Raw genomic sequence first — 20528 nt, forward strand, 5'->3', positions numbered from 1 at the left:
TTTAAAATTTATTTTTAAATTTACACAGCAGTAAGATGTACTCCTTTTAGTGTAGTTTTGACAAAGGCATCAAGTCAAATAGCCATCGCCACATGTAGGATACAGAACAGTTCCACTGTTCCCCAAATTCCCTCATTCTATCCCTTTGTAGTCAAATCCTCCCCTACCCATAACCCCTGGCAACCACGCATCTGTTCTGCATCTCTGCAGTTTTGCCTTTTCCTGAATGTCATGTAAGCAGAATCATTCAATTAAAAAGTTTGTAGCCTTTGAGCCTGGCTTCTTTGCACAATATGTTCGAGATGCACATTTTAATAGCTTGTAGAATATTTCACTAAGTGTTGCTCATCTATTCCACCACCCAGCCCCCTCTAAGCCAGGGATTTTTAAAAACATTTGCCAGCTCTTTGAAGCCTTCTTTGGAAGCCCTACTTTTTGACTGCTTACTTATGAAGCCTTCTGCAGAGCATTTTGAACCTGTTATTAAAAGGCAGCCATTTTTTCATATAACATTTTTCCTGTAATCTTTTGGAAAAGATTTTTAGAATTTGCTTTCTAAATTATGTGATTGTGATTGTGACTCTTTGCTAATTCTTGTAAGAAAAATATTTTTAAAATCAAATATTGGATTTAATGGTTAATGAAGTTCACAGGATTGGAAACATTTTAATTACATTTGTTAATTTTTACTTTCAACTTTCATATGTTAGAGCCAAGATTTTTATTTAGGTATCAAACATTTCTGTAGGCCCCTGGAAAGGTCACAGACCCTGGGCACCATGCCCCAAGTGCCTGACAGAGCCCCACATAGCTAAAGGCATTATGGTTCCAACCTACACCAGTGAAAGAAGGGAATGGAAGACTGCTCTCTCTGAATCATAACAATGCTCTTCTAAAAAACAAAACATATGGCACAGTAATTCTTTTTTAAGATTTTATCTCACAAACATCCATACTGTGTAAAAATATATGTGCAAATTTGTTAATTGCAGCAATACTGGTATAGTACTGGTAAGAGTCTATCAGTAAAGAATTGCTTCAATTGTGATACATCACACAATGGAATACTATGCAGCCACAAATGGGTGAGGTAGATGCTAACAGTAAATTTTCACAACTAAGTGAAAGCACAAGTTGCAGAAAAAGAATGTATAGTTTGATTACAATTCTGTAAAAACAAAAATCAGTGTATTTAAAAAATATTAGTAAATGCATAGGATAAAAATTAGAAGATATACACCAAATTTAACCATGGTTACTTCCAGGGCAGGGAAGTTTTTCTATGTGTGTGTGGTTAGGGGAGAAGCTTTAATTATTTACTTTTGTATAGCATTTCAAAATTTTTACCATGAATATATATTACTTTGGTAACCAAGAAAATTCAATATATATTACTTTAAACAACTCAAATACAAAGCAGACAACTGAAAGATGTGAACTGATGTGGATTTCCAAGCATATTGTGGATGAGCTTTGACTGTTCTTGGGTTAGCAGGTTCCCATTCCCTTTTCTCAAGGTCAAAAAAATACAGAAACTCCACCTTCTCCTCCTTTCTACTACCAAACACTCTCCCACTCAACAATAGTCATCCACAAAGAAACAAGATCACCTGAGAGGTTTCTGGAAAACAAGACTCTCCTACCCAAAAGTTAGTGCCTTGGTTGAGAAGGAAATTGAAACTTAGTTCGTGTTCAAGTTCTAAATGGCATCTAAGGATTCCCATGCCAATTGGCTGTGTACCTGACCCTTCTCCTCAGGGAAGACCCCCGAACGCTGGCAGATCAACAGGGATAACATGCTATAGAGATAACACACACGCACATGAAGCACCATGCCCACAGGAGTTTCTGGGGCGTGCTCACTCTAATGAGGTGTTGAGATGCTGTCCCAGAGCTCTGGGAGGCCAACAGAAATGTGCAGAACCTTGAGTCAAACAGGGTCATGAGGAAATCTTGTCATCTTGTTGGCTGGCGGTGGGCCTTCAGGCCCTCACTCGCTGGTGTCCGCGGGCATGCAGTCTTGAGCTCCCACACCTGCAGAACTGCTTGGATACGACAGAAGCTGGTCCAAGGGACACTGTGATGTCGTGGTGACCCTGAGGGGCCTTTGCTTTCCTCCCCAAATTGCTTCAAAACCTCTTGAGTGTCCACACCTGGGTTACCATAGTCATCTTTTCAGGACAAGCAGTAGAGAAGACGGGAGAAGGAATGTTGTACAGACCAAGTGGCTTTTGTGGAGCATGAGTGGGCACCCCATCCAGCTGTCTGGACATCGGAGTCTGCCCGTTGCTTTTGCTGTCTGCAGGCAGCGGGTGGATGCCAGCTAGAGACAAGGCTGGGTGGCCACCAGGTCACTGTTGCTTTCACCTCCTGGTGGCTTGGGGGATGTGGAGGACGGAGGCAACCAGGGAAGGCTCAGTTGTCACAGATCTAGCTTTTTTCACTGAAATATAACCAGTGCTTTCATTCCACCCTCTTTCACATTTGGGTGGTCCACTTTTCCTTCCAGTTCACAGGAGCTTCAGAATGCCAGCAGAAGCATCCCTCAGACCTGGACCCGAGACCCCTAACTGCTTCCCTGCCTCAGGACAGCAGGCTCAACCATTCTCCGAAGAAAGTTTTTTCAGAAGGGGCCATGGGGGAGAGGGCCAGGATTGGGGGCGGAATGAATGATGGGAGACACAAGCAAAGGGAAAGTGAAGAAGGGGCTATGGAATCATCCAGTCTACTACAGTGACATTTACCTACCCCTTAAATCACTGGGCAACTCACCTGCTTCTGGAGGAGGGGTCAAGGGAGGTCGAAGGTGTTCGAGGCAAAGCCCAGCTTCCCTGGCTGTGTGTACTTGGGCCCTCTGCGGTTTGCCCTCCTCCCAGGATTAGTTCAGCATTCCTTCTCAACTGCTCTCTCTGCAAAGAGCATCCTTAAAAACCCTCCTTACCTGGGACTTCCCATTTTCCTCTGGTAGAATCTGGTACGAATGCTCTATTTAACTCTGCAAGAAGTTAATTCTATTTCCTCCCTTTGTGGCCATGGATCTCTGTTAATGGCCCCTTCATATGGAAAACTCCATACATTTCTTTTAAAACCTTTTATTCAATAATATATACCTTTAAAATTATAATATGTAACTGCCCATCATGCCGTATATTGCCCCCATTCCCCAACTGGGGAGTCTGTGGTTGGCTAGTTAGTGTGCTCTGCTGGGAAAACAGGCGGCCACAGGGTGAGTCGAGGGGCACGGGGGAGCAAGGGTAACCAACAACCATTTTGCATACCCTTCACATTTCCCATGCTTTCTGGGTCGGGAGGAAGTCAACAGGAAGCCAAAGGCGTGAGAACCTTTTACATTCAGAAGTGAGGTTTGGTATACGGTGGTGGCTGCCCTTCAGTTGGTCTAGTTCGTGCTCGCCAAACCTGCCACCATTTTGTCTGCTCACGGAACGTGATCTCTCTACACACGTTAAGACGTTTGATTTGGTTCTTGTTCTGCTTATGGAAAAGTGGGAGGAACCGCAACAGACCTGGGGAGAGATGGGAGGAGGGGAAAGACGGCATTAATTAATCTGACCGGGAGTGAGGACAGGCCTCCACCTCGTGTGGCTTCCTTCTCTTGAAGAGTGCTGGGAATAGTGTGCAAGCTTGACCTTCCCGTGCCACTTTCTTAACCGAGTAAGGGCAGACTATGATTTCAGGTTTCACCCAGTACCCTCTTCCTTCCGCTTCTGATCACCATGGACAGAGGCAGTCTTTGGCACGGCCTTCTGTGAGAGCAAGGGGAGAGCTCTGGACAAAACGTAAGACAGAGTCTCCTCTTCTCTCAGGTCCAGATTGCTGCTTTAGAAGCACTGAGGCCTCTTGACCATTCTGTGCAAGCCAAGCTACAAGTTCAGCAGTCCAACTCCAGCTCCCCATTGGACCTGACCCGATTTACTGAGGGTGTCTTGGGACTAACAATCAGATGACTGTATTTACACAGGGAAAGGGCCGAGTCCACTACTAAACAGAGCCAAAAGGGAGCACAAATATTTTTAACACTCCCGTGGAAGCAGCTGTAGCATGGCCTGGAAACCTCATTTCTCTTTCCATGTCCAGGACAGTGAAGTGGGTGGTGAGATGCCAGCAGCAGAATTTGAGCAGCAGTGTCTCACCGAACTGTACAACAGCCCCGAAAAGCCGATGCACCTGGGAAGCCGGCACTCAGCGTCATCTCATGAACACTTTCTTTGGATAAAGGAAGGGTTCCACTGCTTGGTGTTTGAGAAAGGCTGCATAGTGCAGAAGGTTAAGAAAGACATGTCTCTATTCGCCTGTAAGCACTTCAGCAACTGATTTCCAAGCATCCAACTCCACAGAGGGATCAGTCATTGAGAAGAAAACACACTGATTAAAGACACCACCATCTGCCAGACAGTAGCATGTACCTGCTTGTGTTGCAAGGAATGGGGGTAGGGAGAAATTTCCATAAATGCAGAACACTCTGCCATAAAGGTTAAAGCTGTGCAATAAAAAAGGTGAACCGCGAGAAGCAGGAGTCTGAGTGGTGCGATTCATAAGCAAGTACCAAGAAATAGAACAATCACCACCACATAACTCTAGTCCCACCTCCTGCCAAAGGAAAGTCTTTACACCAAAGTAAACCATATCTTCGCAATTCCAGGTTTATCCCTTTCTCCCCAAAGACACGAAATACAAGTTTAAGGTCCTTATAGCAGTGGCTTGTCTCTCACTTGGGAAGGCTGGTGATCATCAAGTTTTATTTATGAAACCAGGATTTAACGTGGCACTTTCTCTCCCCTCTAAGGGCAGCACACAAGCCATACATCAGCCATTCAGTGGTTCAAAAAGGTGGCCAGTTGTGTCTGAAGTAGTCATTTGCAAAGGGTGACAACCCATGCAGGGTTACTTTTCTGCAAACAGGAGGAAATAGTTGGCTCCATGGTTCTTGAAGATTTATCCAAGCTTTCCACTGGGTGTCAAGATTTCCATCCCAACCTTAGTGACCATTTACAGCAAGAAAAGCCAGCAAGTGAAAAAACTGTTAATTTATTGATTCAATGAAAGTTTTTTTTTTTTAAACAATCCCTAATACATGCAGTTCAGGATAAAGTATCACATTTGCAGCACACTGTTGAGTCTCTACACGAAAGTATGTATCACCTGTATTTAATCCCATCACGTCACTTTCCCAAGCCTCTACAATACCTGGTTGGGGTCGTTTTCGTCAACACATCCATACAGCTCAAAAGCATATGTTATTATTGGTTTTCTCAGCCAGATGCTTTCCCACCACCTCCCTTCCCACCCCTTTCCCACTCTGGGATTAGTTTTTAAAGGCAGGACATTATTCAGTCTTGGATTTATTAAGCTCACAAACTCTGCTTCTTGTGTGCTCATGTGAACCCCGCTTTTCCTTTTGGGTTTCTATTTTGGTGGCCTTGATTATTATTAGTTTATTATCTGCTCCTATTTATTTGTAGAAGGATGTTTGCTTTTGCCCATGGATGCTCATGCAGTAGCAGGTTTCTAAACAAATCATTTAATCTGAACTGGCATTACTGGAAACTGTTACCTGGACTCTCTTAGAACCATTTCAGTACATACATAAAAATTCTCCCAATTGTTCCTTGTGTTCCCAAATAGTTCTGCTTCCATCCTCATCCATGCAGCACTTGGGAGAACCTAAGGCACCTCCCTGAGCAGACACAGACTGAGACCCATGGCCTCCAGCTCTGGGACTCAGTAACTGCCCTGAAAACACCACCTTCAGTCCCACTGGAACCAATCCAGGGGGCAGTGTCCATCTCAGGTTACATTATAGAACAGGAACTTGAAGCCCCTTTTCTTCCCTCAAGAAGTCATGTTTGTTCCCTCCCCAAAATCTTTCGACTGTTTTCATTGGTTCCCTTTCTTCTTTTAATAGCCCCCAGGGATTACAAGCTCTTTTATCTCCTCTAATCAACCAGTCAGAGTACCTTCCTTCTCCGCCAGGGAACACATCTGCTCTGAGCCTTCTGAGTACTGACGTGGTCGAGACTGTCTGCTAGGAGGCCCAGTGGAGTGGCTGATGTGAAAATGCCTTGAGGAGCCGGCAGCAGCATTCCTTCAGCTGGTAAGGCTCAGGAATGCTTGGTCTGCGTGCCACCCATGATGGATTCTCCCACCCCATCCCCTACCACAGGGAGGGCAGGACAGGGGCAGGCCTGCTGGTAGGGTCAAGGGGCGAGTGAACAGCAAGCAAACCAGATGAAAATATTACTGAGCACTTCATCTGCTCTGCTCCCACCATGGGATTTCTCAACTGAAGCAAAGCCTTGTAGTTATGCTCACTTGTGGCAGATAAACTATGATATACCAACCTGCATTTGGCATAGGGACCTGCTGTTTCACCGCACCAAGTCTATGTTCTTGAACATAGGCAGTACCTGAGATGACAGTGTTACACTACCCTGTTCCCCACATTTTTTTTGCTTTTTTTTTAGGAAATAATAATTAGGTCCTTATTATAGGCACTTTTAACCTGTTATAAGGTAATGAAGCAAACAAATGTTTAATGAAAATTACTGAGATGCATTTAAGAAATAATATGCTACTGAAAAGGATATTGGGTGGGTACATCTACCATGACTGTCTAAACTCACTCACACACACACACTCTCTCATCCCTCTTTTGGAACTCTCCAAGACCATCTCCTAAACCAGGTAAATACTCTTAAAATCTCAGGGGGACTAGGTACATGTGGACACAGAATGGTTTTGGAGATGGGCAGAAGAGAAGAGGTCTGGCCTGGACTCACTTCAGTTTGGGAAAGAACAACCTAGTCTGTTAGCCAGGAAGCTAGGTGTCAAGACCAGACTCAGAAATGAGTGAGCATTTTAACTCAGTTATGCTGTATGTCTAAGACATGAAGAGAGGTAAAAAGTACAGGTGGTGGAAAAGCAAACTGTATGTGTAAAAAGGAAGAATTACTCCTGGTCAAAGCTGCAGTACAGAACCCAAGGACAGGCAGGCTGGCTGTGTTTGCACCAAAAAAACTGTGATCACAGGAGGGGAAGACAGGAGTCAACCACCTAACTCTTCTCCTTCGATGTGTTTATTGCCTCTGGGGAACCCAAGGGAAAGAAACCAAGACCCTCCAGTAGGTTCCCCCTGCCTGGTCCAGACAGGCAGCTTAAGAAACAAAGCAAAACACAACACAAAGCAGTGGCACAGAGGGAATGGGTAACAAAGGAGGAGAAGAGGACAAGGTGGGTGGGCAGGAAAGACAGTGGCACATCTTCCTGATGTTAATAACCAGCGGTCGGGGTTGCCTAGAAGGGCACATTAGAAGTCTTTTGATAATCCCAAACACCGAGTTTTGCTGCCTGATGTATTGATATATATTCAGCCAAGAGCTCGTGTCTTATACTTGATCTTCAGGTAGAATGAATTTATACGTTTATAGAATGCTCAATGCAGGCAGACAGTAGTGGTATGACAACCTTAACTGAATGCACCTCTCGGCTTTGGGACCTTGTTTTTAATTGTTTACCTGTAAGCTCAACTCTATGTAAGAGTTTTATTTGTATTTTAAGTTCCCACTGACCGAACAACAAAGATAGAGCTACATTTAGCGAGAGGACCTGCTACCAATACCAATACAATTTTATTGGTGTACGGAATGTAAACAGTTGTTTCAAATGAACAATCTAACCTTATAAAAATGTATGGCATTATTAAATAGTTAATAAAGAAATCCTAAAGTGTGATGTGGTGGTAGACACCGCCAGCTCTAGCCTAGGTGTGTGAAGTCTCCACAGCTGTGAGATGGCTCTGCAGCTAGGGTGAGGGGACTGCTTGTAAACCATTGGTGACAAGCCCCCAAATGAAATCAGTCCTATTTTTTACTTTTTAAACAAAATCTAGCTTCCTTTGCAACTTTACCTTTTGTTCCAGGAGCTCCACTTCCTTCCCCAAGCCCCTGGGACACTGTTCTCCTCTGTCACTTGGATTATGGGGTGGCCCTACCCACACATCTCTAGTCCCTGCATGTGAGAAAGACTTATCTCTGCCATCATATTCATGTATTACCTATCAGAGCTTAAAAATGCAGATTCCCCTGATTACAGTGGGAAATTATTTTTCCTGGGGATAAAAAGAGGCAAAAGGAGGGAGGAGGAGTACAGTTTTTTCACCCAATAGGTCCTTCCTGAATAAATTCTAATAGAACATTTTTCTCCCTTCCCAACTTGCCTGAAGGCTGACTTCCCTTCCAGCTTTAATTATGATTATAAAGAAAAAGTCTTTGTTCTGGAGAGGTACATTAAAACAGGTGCACACACTGGGATGTGCTGGGAAATAGAGGTTCTCCCTTACAAGGCTGCAGAAAAAGAAAAAAAGGCTACACGAAAAAATAGCATCAAGATTTTATGGTTAGGTAAATCAACAAAGGTTACAGTGAGCTCCAAGTTGTGCACTTAGCATCGCATTGCTGATGAGACATGGGACCTGTTCATGGCACCACAAGGTTTAAAGTGATGCCTCCTGACATCATAGGGTATTCGTGATTGACTGCAGTTTGCTCCCAAATGAATACATTTAGAAGAAAACTGCAGGGATGAGGTACATTTCCTAGAGAGCTCATGTCATAAAAAAATACATAAAACATGAATTTGTAAAAGAGCTTAAAAAAAAATACTGTCACTGTTTTCAGTATCTCGTTTTCGTAAATGAGGCTGGTATGCCAGTGGACTGCTGACATTCTGCTAAAACTTGAGCCTGAATCTCATCAAAGGAAACCCAGACCACAGTGGAATAGATAGGAAGTCAGATATTCAGAGCTTGTTGTCTGAATGGGTTAATTCAACAGTGGTCTCCTGTTAAATAAAGGTAAATGGACAACAACTCCGAGTCTCTCATCTCCCATGCATTCCAAAGGGAAAGCCCCTCAGGTCCTCAACTAGGTGCATCATCACGCTGCCAGAACAGCAGCTCCCTGTAGACTAGTACTGGGGAGTTTCTTTCTTTCTTGTTGACAGACTTTTAGGTCTTTACTCTTCTTTGCATTTAGAAGGAATGACTAGAATTTCTTTTTATCACACGGTAGTTTTCCTTCAAGATTTGTGTTTGGTTGCTTGGTTTTATTGGCAAGCATCAATGCCGCATTACCCGTCGCTTTCCAGTCTTCATCGGGCTGCCGTGAGACCACTGGAAAGCACAGCATTTTCTGCACAAGGCTGGGACTGCTCCTTCACCACAGGGTCTGCAAGAGACAGAACAAAGTCAGCTGACTTGGCTGGTCACAAGTGAGATGCCATCGTGTCAAACCCAATCCTTCCACAGTGAGAGAGACTGATGGGAAAGCTGGGGCAGGACAGCAATAAAAATTACAAATTAAGGTTATAGGAAAATGACACTGAAAAATGATTAGGGGAATTGCATTTATAGTCAACTCTTGACACTTCCTCAGAGTACAAGTTCAACTACTGAGACTCATGGAAAAGAGAGGCACAGAAGCACTAATTTCTTACTGTTCAAAATTTCTACTAATTTTCTTCTGTGTTATTTTCCTTGAATACTAACATCAACCCCCAATTTCTTCATAGCATGTAGAGTAATTAGCACTTTGGAGGAACGAGTGATAAAAGGATCCATTAGAAGACCTACCAATTTTAAGCAGTAGTAGTTTAAAACATTTTTTTAATGGAACTTCCAATGTATATTTAGAACGTAGACTGATCATGAATTACATATTATAAATGTCAGTATTTCTTCATTCAATCTAACTCAAAGGGTGAAAACAGCTTTCTGTGCTAGAAATTGGAAAACAGGTATCTGAGTTGCACTTATTTGAGGTCTGGAAAGCTGAAAGGTAAGACCTTTTAAATCTGCTGTCTACTAATGCTTATGGGGCAGTAAGTTCAGGACCACACAGCAGTGTATTCTTCAGTCAAGATTTACTTAACCTCCACAGGGGAAGAAAAGGAAAAGGAAAGATAGCATGCTGGTCAAGCAACACAGAGATTCAAAGTTTTCATCTGGATTCAGGGTGAACAGACAGGTCACTTAACCTCCCTTAGTCTCCTCTGGCTGGACTGAATCATCTTGTGTTGCCAATTATAAGAGGAAAGTTTATTCTCCAATAAACTTTATCAGTGGGGAGAACTGTATATATACATGTAGAACAAGCAACTACATAAGCTCAGTTATACACACACACGTACTCTGCATATGACCCGAGGAGTCAGTGATTCTGACAGGATTTTCGTGAGATTTTTCCATACCTGCTTTGCTTTCCTCAAATTCCTTTTATTTATTTAACATATTGCCTTCTTTAAAAATATACTATTTTTATATTCTTATTACTTTCAACCAATTACTTGCTTTTTTGAGGGGAAAAATTTTTTTGACTAGGTGTCCACACACATGTACATATATGAAAACAAATTTTAGATACTTGTGATCTATCAACTCAAGGCTACAGGGAATGACCAAGCAGACAAGACTCAAGAGCACCGCAGCAGTGAACACAGGCACCTTTGGGATCAGAAAACAGATCTTGAAAGTTGTCTCAACAGTCTAGAACTAATGAGGCCAAGTTCAAGGATGAATCAATCCAAATATCTTTAATTCTCTAGACTGGCCTCAAAAATAAAGGGCAGAAGAACTTTCCTTTAATAAATTAAGCCCCGAAGATAGACACTGGAGACTCACAGAAGTACGGGTGCTCCATGGCCTCTTTGGCAGTCAGTCGCTGTTGATGGTCATATCGCAGAAGTTTGTCCAGAAGATCTAGGGCCTCAGGGCTGACTAGGTGTCTGTTCTCACTATGGATAAAGTTTTCCCAGCGTTTCCGTGAATGTCTGAGAAGAAAAGGGAAACATTAGTACCTTGAAATTAAATTCAACAAGAATCCTCACGTACTAGAGCTGAAGCCAACAAAAATCTTAGAATACTGCACTGGTTCCAAGCTTGTTAAATTTCACCCTTACTGATATTTGCCCCACCTCCACAGTTAAGCTCACAGCATCCTGAAACAAGAACAGTGCCTTGAGATGGAGGGTTAATGAGAACTTCCACATCTGATTTAGAATTTGTGGAACCTTTCTAGATTATTTTTGTGCCCTAGCTTTTAATCAATTCTGGGTAAGGCACAGAGGTGACTGAGTCATGTTTTAGATATTTTAGAGAACTACCTTCAAAGGTTCCATAAAATATTGTTTTGAAATTTGACAGCAGTCAACTTTGCAACAACTATTGCACTGTACCTGAAAATATGCTTCAAAATTTGCTACTTTGTAGAAAATCTATTACACAGACCAAGAAGAAACTGTAAATCTCTTTTTCAAAGAAGAATCCTGCTTTCTAAGATTTTCCACTAAAATAAGCATGTGCTCTACCAGTAGCTTTTTACTGTAGCAGCATCATTTCGCCATCCATTTTCTATTGATAAATTAGGTTATCTCTTAGAGAAGTCAGATGACTGGAAGACATGTAAAAAATGCCCAAATATCTCAAGTTAAAAAAAATACACATGGGAAAAAAGGACACTTCCACTTTGATACTCTTAGAAAGGGATTTCAGCTAATATTTCCCCTTCTCCAAAAGAGTAAGTTAAAACCCTCTTTCCCTCTTTTACTTACTGTCCCAGGATATCATTGAAGTGCGGGTCCAGGTCTATGTGATACTTCTTCAGATACCCATACAGCTCATCTGTACCCAGAACCTTGGCAATGCGAACAAGCTGAAACACAAAACAAACTTCCCAAACCACTGAGCACAGAACTCACTGTAAGCCCAGGAAGACACTGTACCGAGGAATTCAGTGACTTCCACACCACTGAACTTCAAGGGACCAGATACAGCCACGCATGGGGCAGAGAGGTGGCAGACCCAGGGACAGGGACTGCACACGAACACAGATTTCAAAACTGCTTTAAAGCAGTAACACAACCTTTGACAATATTTCTAGAAGTTGACTAGAATCTACTTTTATTAAATAAGGAGGTGCCTGACTTACTCACAGACTCACTCTGGAAGTTAGGCATAAAATAACATTATGTGTCTCTACCTTTGAGGACCTGGAAAGCACAGACAAAATTTTATTAAATTCTTTACCCCGACGAAAAGCTTATTTGTAGACACCGAGTGATGTTTCATGGCTCAAGGAGAGTAGCCCTAACAAAGGATGCTATTTTCTTGGCATTTGCCCCCAAATGGGTAAGAGCCAGTTGGTGTTTGCTTACCTGGTCATAGTTGTCCTGTCCATGGAAGAAGGGTTCCTTTCTAAAGATCATGCTTGCTAACATACAGCCCAAACTCCACATGTCCAAGCTATAATCATACATCTGAGGAAATACGGACAATTAGTCAGTGAAAGGTGTTACAAACACTTTCTTCTGAGTTTCTAGTCTTCAGCTGACCTTTTCAGTTATTTCAGAAATTAAAGCCAAAAAAAAAAAAAAAAAGCAGCTAAGGAAAATCTGAAATTATCATCTGTGGTGGAATAAAGACTAAGTTTTGAATGTATCCAAATTGACTAAAAAGAGCAAACCAGGACAAATCCCAGAGAAACATAAAAAAACCCAGAGGCACTTTGCTCACAATTTTACCTGATAGTCCACAAGGAGCTCTGGTCCCTTGAAGTACCTCGAGGCTACACGGACATTGTACTCCTGAGCAGGATGATAGAACTCTGCCAGGCCCCAGTCTATCAGTCGCAGCTATAAATACGACAGGAATAAAACACGTGAAAGGAGCGTTTCTAGATGCCTGTGCCTTGAACAAGGCTGCATGACATTAGATAACAATTATTTGGCCACATAAAAAATATTGCAAGTGCACTGGCAAAAAATTTAACTCCACCAATGGCGTAAGAGGTCATTTCTAGAATAGAGCACTTGGAATCTTCTCATTTCCTTTCTCTTTTTAACAATTTAAATTATCTTGACTTACCATTTTGTTTAGATCAATAAAGCTTAAGCTTTTGTTCTGCTTCCATACCACGTGTACGTATAACACATTCCCCATTCATTATTTGTTTCCATTAGTCGTAACTGAAAGGGCTGGGGCCACAGGCCCACTGCAGGACCGAAGCACTGCTCTAGCTCATCATTAATTCAGTACCAGTCAATTCATTTACTAACCAATCAGGACAAGAACTGGATACTGAAAGTAAGAGGGACAGATCTAAGTGTACTTTAAGGCCAGGCAGATTGGTCTGAGGGTCATTAAGAAAAGTAGAAACCATCAGCTATAGTTTCTTCCATGAGGCCCTCTGGAAAACCACACCCAAAATAAATGAGCGACTACAGTTAGGATCAGCCATCTACTTTCCTCGTGTACTATGCTTATCAAAGTAGACCCCAACACGGACACTGGAGGAGTAACTAACACAAGTCTGCCAAACCAAACAGCACAGAACTCCAGAAACCACCTAGGTAATGACCAGGGCTTTGGTCCGCCCTAAGCCTTCCAGTGAAAGGCTTGCCGCTGCCTGACTGTAATGGTACCTTTTTCTGTTGGTGATCTATCATGACATTGTGAGGTTTCACATCCCTGTGCATGATTCCCTTGCTGTGGCAGTAATCCAGAGCCTATTAGATAAGAAAGCACAGAGAAAAGTAAGCACACCCTGTACCACCCACCAATGCAAGCATATTCTCCTTATTTGTTTCTAAGAGCTTGACTTGAATAGAGTCTCCCAAGGGGCAGTTTACTGCATATAAGAGAATAAACATGCTTCAGAAGGTACCCCTTTGCTCTCTGTGCACACTATCCTGGCAGCTGGCAAAAAGGGGCTAACACTCAAGAGTATAATGAAGTTTTCTTAAAAAGGGGAGACTGATACACTTCTTTAGGCACCCCTTTCCTACTTGTAAATAGTAGTATTTTATCAGTCACCTGGATTTAGAAATCACACATTAATTTGTTGGTCTAATTTGACATATTTAAAACCAACCTCACTGGAGTCACCTCGCATAGTGATTCAAATGACATGTAAGAGTCCATGTACACATGAAGAATGACATCCAAATACATCTTTCAATGTGGCTTGTCTTTAGGTAAGTGTCCCATGTGGGTTTTCTAGATTAACAAGCATTCTAATATTAGTATTTTTCTTAAAAAACAATCCCTGAGCTAGTTAGCCTTTAAGAATCATTATTATTCTAAGGGAGGAAATCGTTTTATGCAGTTATTTTAAATAGATCTATCTGTTTAATGCAGATAGGATTTTTAAATGTGCAAGTCAGTGATTTTTTAGTAAGTTTATAGTTTGCGACCATCATCACAATTCAGTCTTAGAAATTTTCTATCAACTCGGGAATTTCCCTTAAGCTTGTCTATAGTCAATCCCCACTCAAATCTGCCCACTACCACCTCCTTTCCTCCCCATCACTAATCTGCTACCTGTTGCTACAGATTTGCCTTTTCTGGACATTCATAAAATGAAATAATACAATATACAGTACTCTGTCTATCTTCTTTCACTCAGCATAGTGTTTCTGAGATTCATCCACGTTGTTTTTTTCTTGAGTAGTAATCCATTGCTACTAGTTGACATTTGGGTGTTCCCAGTTTTGGGCTATTATGAATAATTCTGCTTATGACACTCATGAACAAGTCTTTGAGAAGATACATGCTTTCATTTCTATTGGGCAGATTCCTAGGGGTGGAAGTTCTGGGCTATAAATTTACATTAAACTTTTTAAGAATCTGCCTACTTGTTTACCAAAATGGCTGCAGCATTTTACACTACCATTAGCAACATATGAGGGTTCCAATTTCCCTACATCCACATCAACACTTGTCATTGTTCACCTTTTTGTTTACAGCTGTTCTAGTAGGTCTAAACTGGTATCTCATTGTGGTTTTGATTTGTATTCCTCTAATAAGTGATCAAGCTGAACATCTTTTCATGTGCTTATTTGCCAGCCTCTATCTTCTTTGGACAAATGTGGACCCAATGCTTTTATCCATTTTTTATTTGGATTGTTTTTTGGTTTTTAGATAATATAAAACTGCTCCTCAATCTCCCTTTTCGAACTCAGTAGCTATTTTCTTAAGTTTCAGTTAGGTCTTCTGGCTTAAAAAGCAATGAAGCCTACATGAGTCCCATGATATACTCCTTGAGTAACAATCACATAGCTATTCATAATCTTATGATTCCTACCATGTGCCTGGTGCTGAGTGCACTTGGTGGAGTTTGGGACAAGACTGAGGTTTCTTAACCTAGGCATGGCTGACATTTTGGACCAGGTAAGTCTCCGTGGTAGTGGCCATCCTGTGCATCGCAGGACGTTCAGCAGAAATCTCTGGCCTCCACCCACTAGATGCCAGTAGCACTCCTCAAATAACCAAAAACTTCCAGACACTTCCCAATGTACCCTACAAAGTTGAGTTGGTTTAGAACCACTATTAGGCATCTTTATGTGAGAGAGAATACATAAGCCAGGGAGTAATCTTAGGATCAACATTCCAGGAATAAGCACATTTTCCTTTCCCCAAATACAAAAGAATATAGAGTGTATGATGCTTTTTATATGATGATCAAGAACAGGTTGAACTACAGTGACAGAAGTAAGAACATAATCTTCAGAGGAAGGGATACAGAAGCGAAGGGGGCCAAGAGAGCCTTTTGGGGTATTCATAGTATTCTCTGCCAGCTCTGACCAGTAGAACTTTCTGCAATGATAGAAATACCTCTACCTGCATTGGTCCAATATGGTGGCCACTAGCCACACAAGGCCACTGAGCTCTTGAAATGTGGCTACTGTAACTAAGGAACTGAAATTTTAATTTTACTTAATTAGAATTTAAATAGCTACCTGTGGGCAGCAGCTACAATACTAGACAACATTGTTCTGTGTAGATCTGGGTGAAGGTTTCACCTGTATAAAATCTAAAAGACTGTGTATGTATACCTAAGATTTGTTCACTTCATTTATGAAAGTCTTACTTCAATTTAATTTTTCTCTTTGTTTGGGTTTACAACAGTTGTAGCAAGATTCCACAGTGGCTCTGTCGCAGTGTCTTATGAAACCAGGGCTCCTGAGGACAGACCTCCCTGAATCTGAATCAGATCTGATGGCGTAAAACCTCAGTGAGTCACCCAGCAATTACTAGGCAGCCCCTCAGCCTCACTTTACACTTTCAATGAAGTTAAATATTTTCTCTTCCCCATCTCCATTTTTTTCCCCAAAGAGAAAATTTAACAAGTGTTGATTCTGTTATTTTGCCTAGTCTTTGCCCAAAGGAATAAATTAATTAGGCCCACAATACCTAGGATGTGAGAAATACCTGATGAAAGCAAAGACTGAACAAATAAAGGACTTAATTCTTTCGTTAAGTTTACTAGTCAGACTCCCTGTGGAGTTACTAACATGCCTTTAAATTCCTCGGGGAATTATTTATTTGAAATTTGGTAAAGTTTCTGACCATTAAGCATGAAATACATTTTTTCAAGTTTCATTTAGGGTTCTACACCTCATTAGCAGAAGTATGCCCTTGCTGCCTAACTGCTGCCTCCTAAGGCAGAGAGGACATGAGATGCCACCCAAATGACCAGCCTGTGAAGATCTGCATCATTGGGGCATCTCCACCTGATCTAAGAACACATGCTAGGTTAAAAGTCTTAGGCTTTGGTGTTCTAGGTAAAAACTACAATCTTATACCTCACTTTAAAACACGACCAGTTTTGAGATTTGGTCTGCAGTGCTCACAGGTGAATGCATGGGATTCTGTCTCCAGGGAAGGGGCTGGCCTGACAGTAGACAGCACCACAGCCCTGTAAACCTCCTCCCGACTGAGGTCTTCGATTCCATTCTGGAGAGAACATGGAGGACAGTGGCATAAATCAAGTTCTACCTCCTTCATCTCTGATCTTACTGACAAAAGAAGATCCATCAGCCATAAGAGTGAAACCTTAAATCCACTACTTCAGCTCTAATGACAGAAAGCAACACAGGGAAACACATTCACTTCACAGTTCTTCAAATCTTCATTCCCTGAAGCTTAGCCTTAATTTAACTTTTTTTTTGTTGTTGTTCAAGCAACTGTTCACAATCCCACCAAAACTACATCTCGGCAATTTTCTTCAATAAAGCCAATACTTTAGTCACCTCTGTATTCTTTCAGAGGTTCTTAAACTGAGATCCACACTGCCCCCCAAAACTTTATGTATTATATATTTACACATGCATTTGGGGAGCAGAGTTTCATAGCTTTCATAAGATCCTTGGTGATCTATGACCCTCAAAACCTTAGGAACCACTGGTCTATTCCATTCTGCAAACCTTTTTAGAATTTTTTACCTAAACTGAAAAAAGGTCATTCTTCTTCAATCAGTACACTTCAAAAAAAATGGCTACCCATTACACCTCTCCCTGCATGTCAAGGTTCACTAGTCATAGCTAGAAGGGTAGGCCAGAGAGTAAATTGAGAAGGGGGTTATGAGAGATGGCAAGCATATGGCCACAAATTCATGTTCCTCTACAATGTGACTTAAATGCTCTGCCCATCCAGAGGTGGAGCCTTATTTCTCCATCCTTTGAATCTAGGCTTGGACATGTGACTTGCTTTGGCCAATATGATATAAGCAGAGGCTTGAAAAGTGCTTACACACTGAAGTTCACCCTCTCTTGCTGCTAGGAATTCTGAGACCATCATGGAAAGCAGCCCAGACCAACCTCCTAGAGGATGAGACCTCAGCTATTCCAGGTGCCATCCCAATTATGTGAATGAGGCCATCCAGGACCATCTTGCCCAGACAAGTTGACCCAAACCAAAACAGTCACCCAGCTAACCCCACAGAATTGTGAGAACTAATACTTCATTTTTAAAAAGCCATTAAATTGGAGGTGATTTGTCATATAGTAAAAAACTAATAGTAAGTATTAATTAAGCAGCAAAAAGAAAATCCAAGGGCCAATACGAGCTATGAAGAGGAGGGTTCTAATCTCTGGTATAATGTCCCTGGTTCCCCTTGACCAGGCCATCTTTCTAGTTCCACTGGGCAGTTTCCATGTAAAGATCCCATAGTGGAGGCCTCAATGTAAGTAAAAAAACCCTCACTAAATTCTCTGGGTATCAAAAAATGTTCTACCTTAGTTCTCTTTGTCAGTGAATAAGTTTCTCTCTGTCCTTCAATGAGTAAGTCTGAAAAAATTCACTGTTTATGAATACCACTTACCTTAAGTAGTTCATACATATAAAACCGGATATCAAAGTCTGTCAGGATCTGGTAAAGTTGCTGAAAGAGATTTCACAAAACAGAAAGTTAATTTAGTCTCAATGCATGCTGTCACCCCAAATGTTGGTCATTATCCCCTGTAAACTTAGTGCTTAAGTCACTAAAGAATCCCAGGGCTTTATACTACCTAATCCGGAACAAATGGAGACAAACTCTAAAGCTGAGGGTCTAATACTTCAGTCTTCAGAATTGAAAAAAAAGGATCTCCAAGGGAGAAAAACATTTAGGCCAACTTGGATCTTTTAAAAACTGTTTAATGTTTCATGATTTCAACACCCACAATCACATTATTAGAGAGAAAAAGCCTAAGTTTCCCACTGTCCTCATCCACACTGCACTTCCAGCCAGCCAGCCCCCCCGGAGTGCCACAGCACAGAAAACTAGGTTCCGAGTGGGGAGTGGACCTTGACGAACTCCATCAGCCCAGGTGGTAAAACAGTGGCAAGACAGTCTGTTTGTGAAAGAAACAAGAGGAAAATGAACTGCTACAGCACTTGGAGATGGTAAGAAACTTAAAAATCTACTCTCTCCACACCGCCATACCAATCCTATGCTGGAAGAAAGAACACTCCACAGGCAACAACTGAGGGGACCCAAAGAAGTCACATGTTTTAGCAAGAGAAAAAAAGGGGTAGAATGAGATGTTAAAAAAAAAAAAACACACACACAAAGAAGATAACATGTACTGAAAATGATCCTAGTCCAGGCTGACATACAGATGAAAGTTTTCATTATTAATAATCCAAAGACCCACCCACTGAAGAGTTTTTCTAAAAGGGAGACTGATTTACAGGTCTAGGTTCATTAAAATCACAAACTCATGTCAGAAACCATACTACTAGTTTTGATAATCAATTTCAAGTAAATATCTTTCCCCACCGTCCAAGTGGCACCTTCTGTAAAATTAATCAGCACTTTATTAAACATAACTTGTTTTGGAAAACTCAAGCAATGGATGGACTCTCCCAGGAGCATAGCACAGCATACATAATGTGTCTCCTTATAAGGGGGCAGAGTAAAACTACACATTCATATTTTATCTGCAAGAAAGAGATTAATAAAAAGTAGTTTTGTGTGACTGTGTGTGTGAAGAGGATGGACAGCTGGGACACAGGGGGATGTAAGAAACTCTTCACTGCATACCACTTTTTATCTTAGATCCACATAAATATATTACTCTTCAAAACGATTTTAAGAAAAATAACACATTTGCCAACCATCAAATTTAACATTTTCTAATATCAGGACTTAGAGTCTTCCTCAAATTTCCCCTTTTAGGTAAGAGTAATACTCCCTCTAGCTTTGTAAGGATATTTTATTTCATCCACCTCAGGCAGTAGCCAGCTCAAAGCAATACAGGAACTGAAACCACAGGCCAGTCCACTGGGGGTACCCTGGAGCTGCTCACTACTGGGGGACTGACCCTGGATGGGACTGAAGCACATTCAGGCACAGTGGCACAAACAAGGCACCACTCTGGCACAGGAGAGATTCAACTGCAAAACTGACAGACACCCAAGTTTTTTGTCCTCCCTCAGCTCTGCACAGCAAGGAAGCCTTCTCAGCCAGTACACAGACAACCTGTATGTACAGCACAGGCTGAAGATACCACCTCTTTGGTTGTCAATCACCCTCTGAGAATTAAGGAGATCATGCCAGAGACTGTGCTGAGTTGAATCTCAAGTCAATAAATAGGCCATGAGAATGAAAAGAACATTTCCTAACCCGCAGAGGACTGGAATATTTTATCTCTAGAAAACAAATATGGGCTATTATTTGGACTTTTATTTGTGGAAGGCTTTCCTCGCCTATCATGTGGTATCTATACCAAGCATCCGTGTAAATGGAGTAAAGCATAAAAATACATGTCCTTGGACTACCTACAGTATTTCTAGCTACTCCAACCAGTATCAACCTTACTTAATACAAAACTACTGTATTGAATATAGTCGAATACAGCATCTAGGCCTTAATACCCTTCAAAGTTCCGAATGACAGGCTGACAATCACTCTCATTTCTCAGAAGCTCTGGGAAGATCAAATTACATCTGTAACATTTTACAACCTGGGCTTAAAATTCAAGACCTGTCAGGGTCCACAGCCTTGCTTCCTCCAACTTTTCCAGCTCTGTCTCCAGTGCAGCCCCCAGAACTTCCTCACTCTGACCAATCAAGCCTGTGCTTGCCACCTCTACTCTTTCCTCTCCAGGATCTCCTCCTTCCCCACAAAATCTAGAATACTCCGCCCCTCTCGCTTAGCCGAAGAAGGCAAACCCAGCAATCCGGGCTCCACAGAGCT

At 41.8% G+C, this 20528-nt stretch overlaps 1 protein-coding gene across 2 annotated transcripts in view; it reads right to left on the reverse strand.

The window, feature by feature from the left end:
* Positions 1-920: 920 nt before the first annotated feature.
* CSNK2A2 (casein kinase 2 alpha 2) overlaps positions 921-20528 on the reverse strand; it is a 37885-nt gene continuing 18277 nt past the window's right edge. Inside the window, exons 5-12 of one of the 2 annotated variants that reach the window (XM_036897583.2) lie at positions 18171-18230; positions 13492-13575; positions 12592-12702; positions 12226-12327; positions 11623-11723; positions 10694-10842; positions 9149-9242; positions 921-3524 (exon numbers count right to left, since the gene is read on the reverse strand). In XM_036897583.2, the coding sequence (XP_036753478.1) occupies positions 9166-9242; positions 10694-10842; positions 11623-11723; positions 12226-12327; positions 12592-12702; positions 13492-13575; positions 18171-18230 (684 nt within the window). In that variant the 3' untranslated portion in view covers positions 921-3524; positions 9149-9165. The remainder of the gene's footprint in view (positions 3525-9148; positions 9243-10693; positions 10843-11622; positions 11724-12225; positions 12328-12591; positions 12703-13491; positions 13576-18170; positions 18231-20528) is intronic. The other variant, XM_057493413.1, reaches the window with a different exon arrangement.

Source organism: Manis pentadactyla, chromosome 15 (genome assembly GCF_030020395.1).
Source record: "Manis pentadactyla isolate mManPen7 chromosome 15, mManPen7.hap1, whole genome shotgun sequence".
In the NCBI taxonomy this organism is placed as follows: Eukaryota; Metazoa; Chordata; class Mammalia; order Pholidota; family Manidae; genus Manis; species Manis pentadactyla.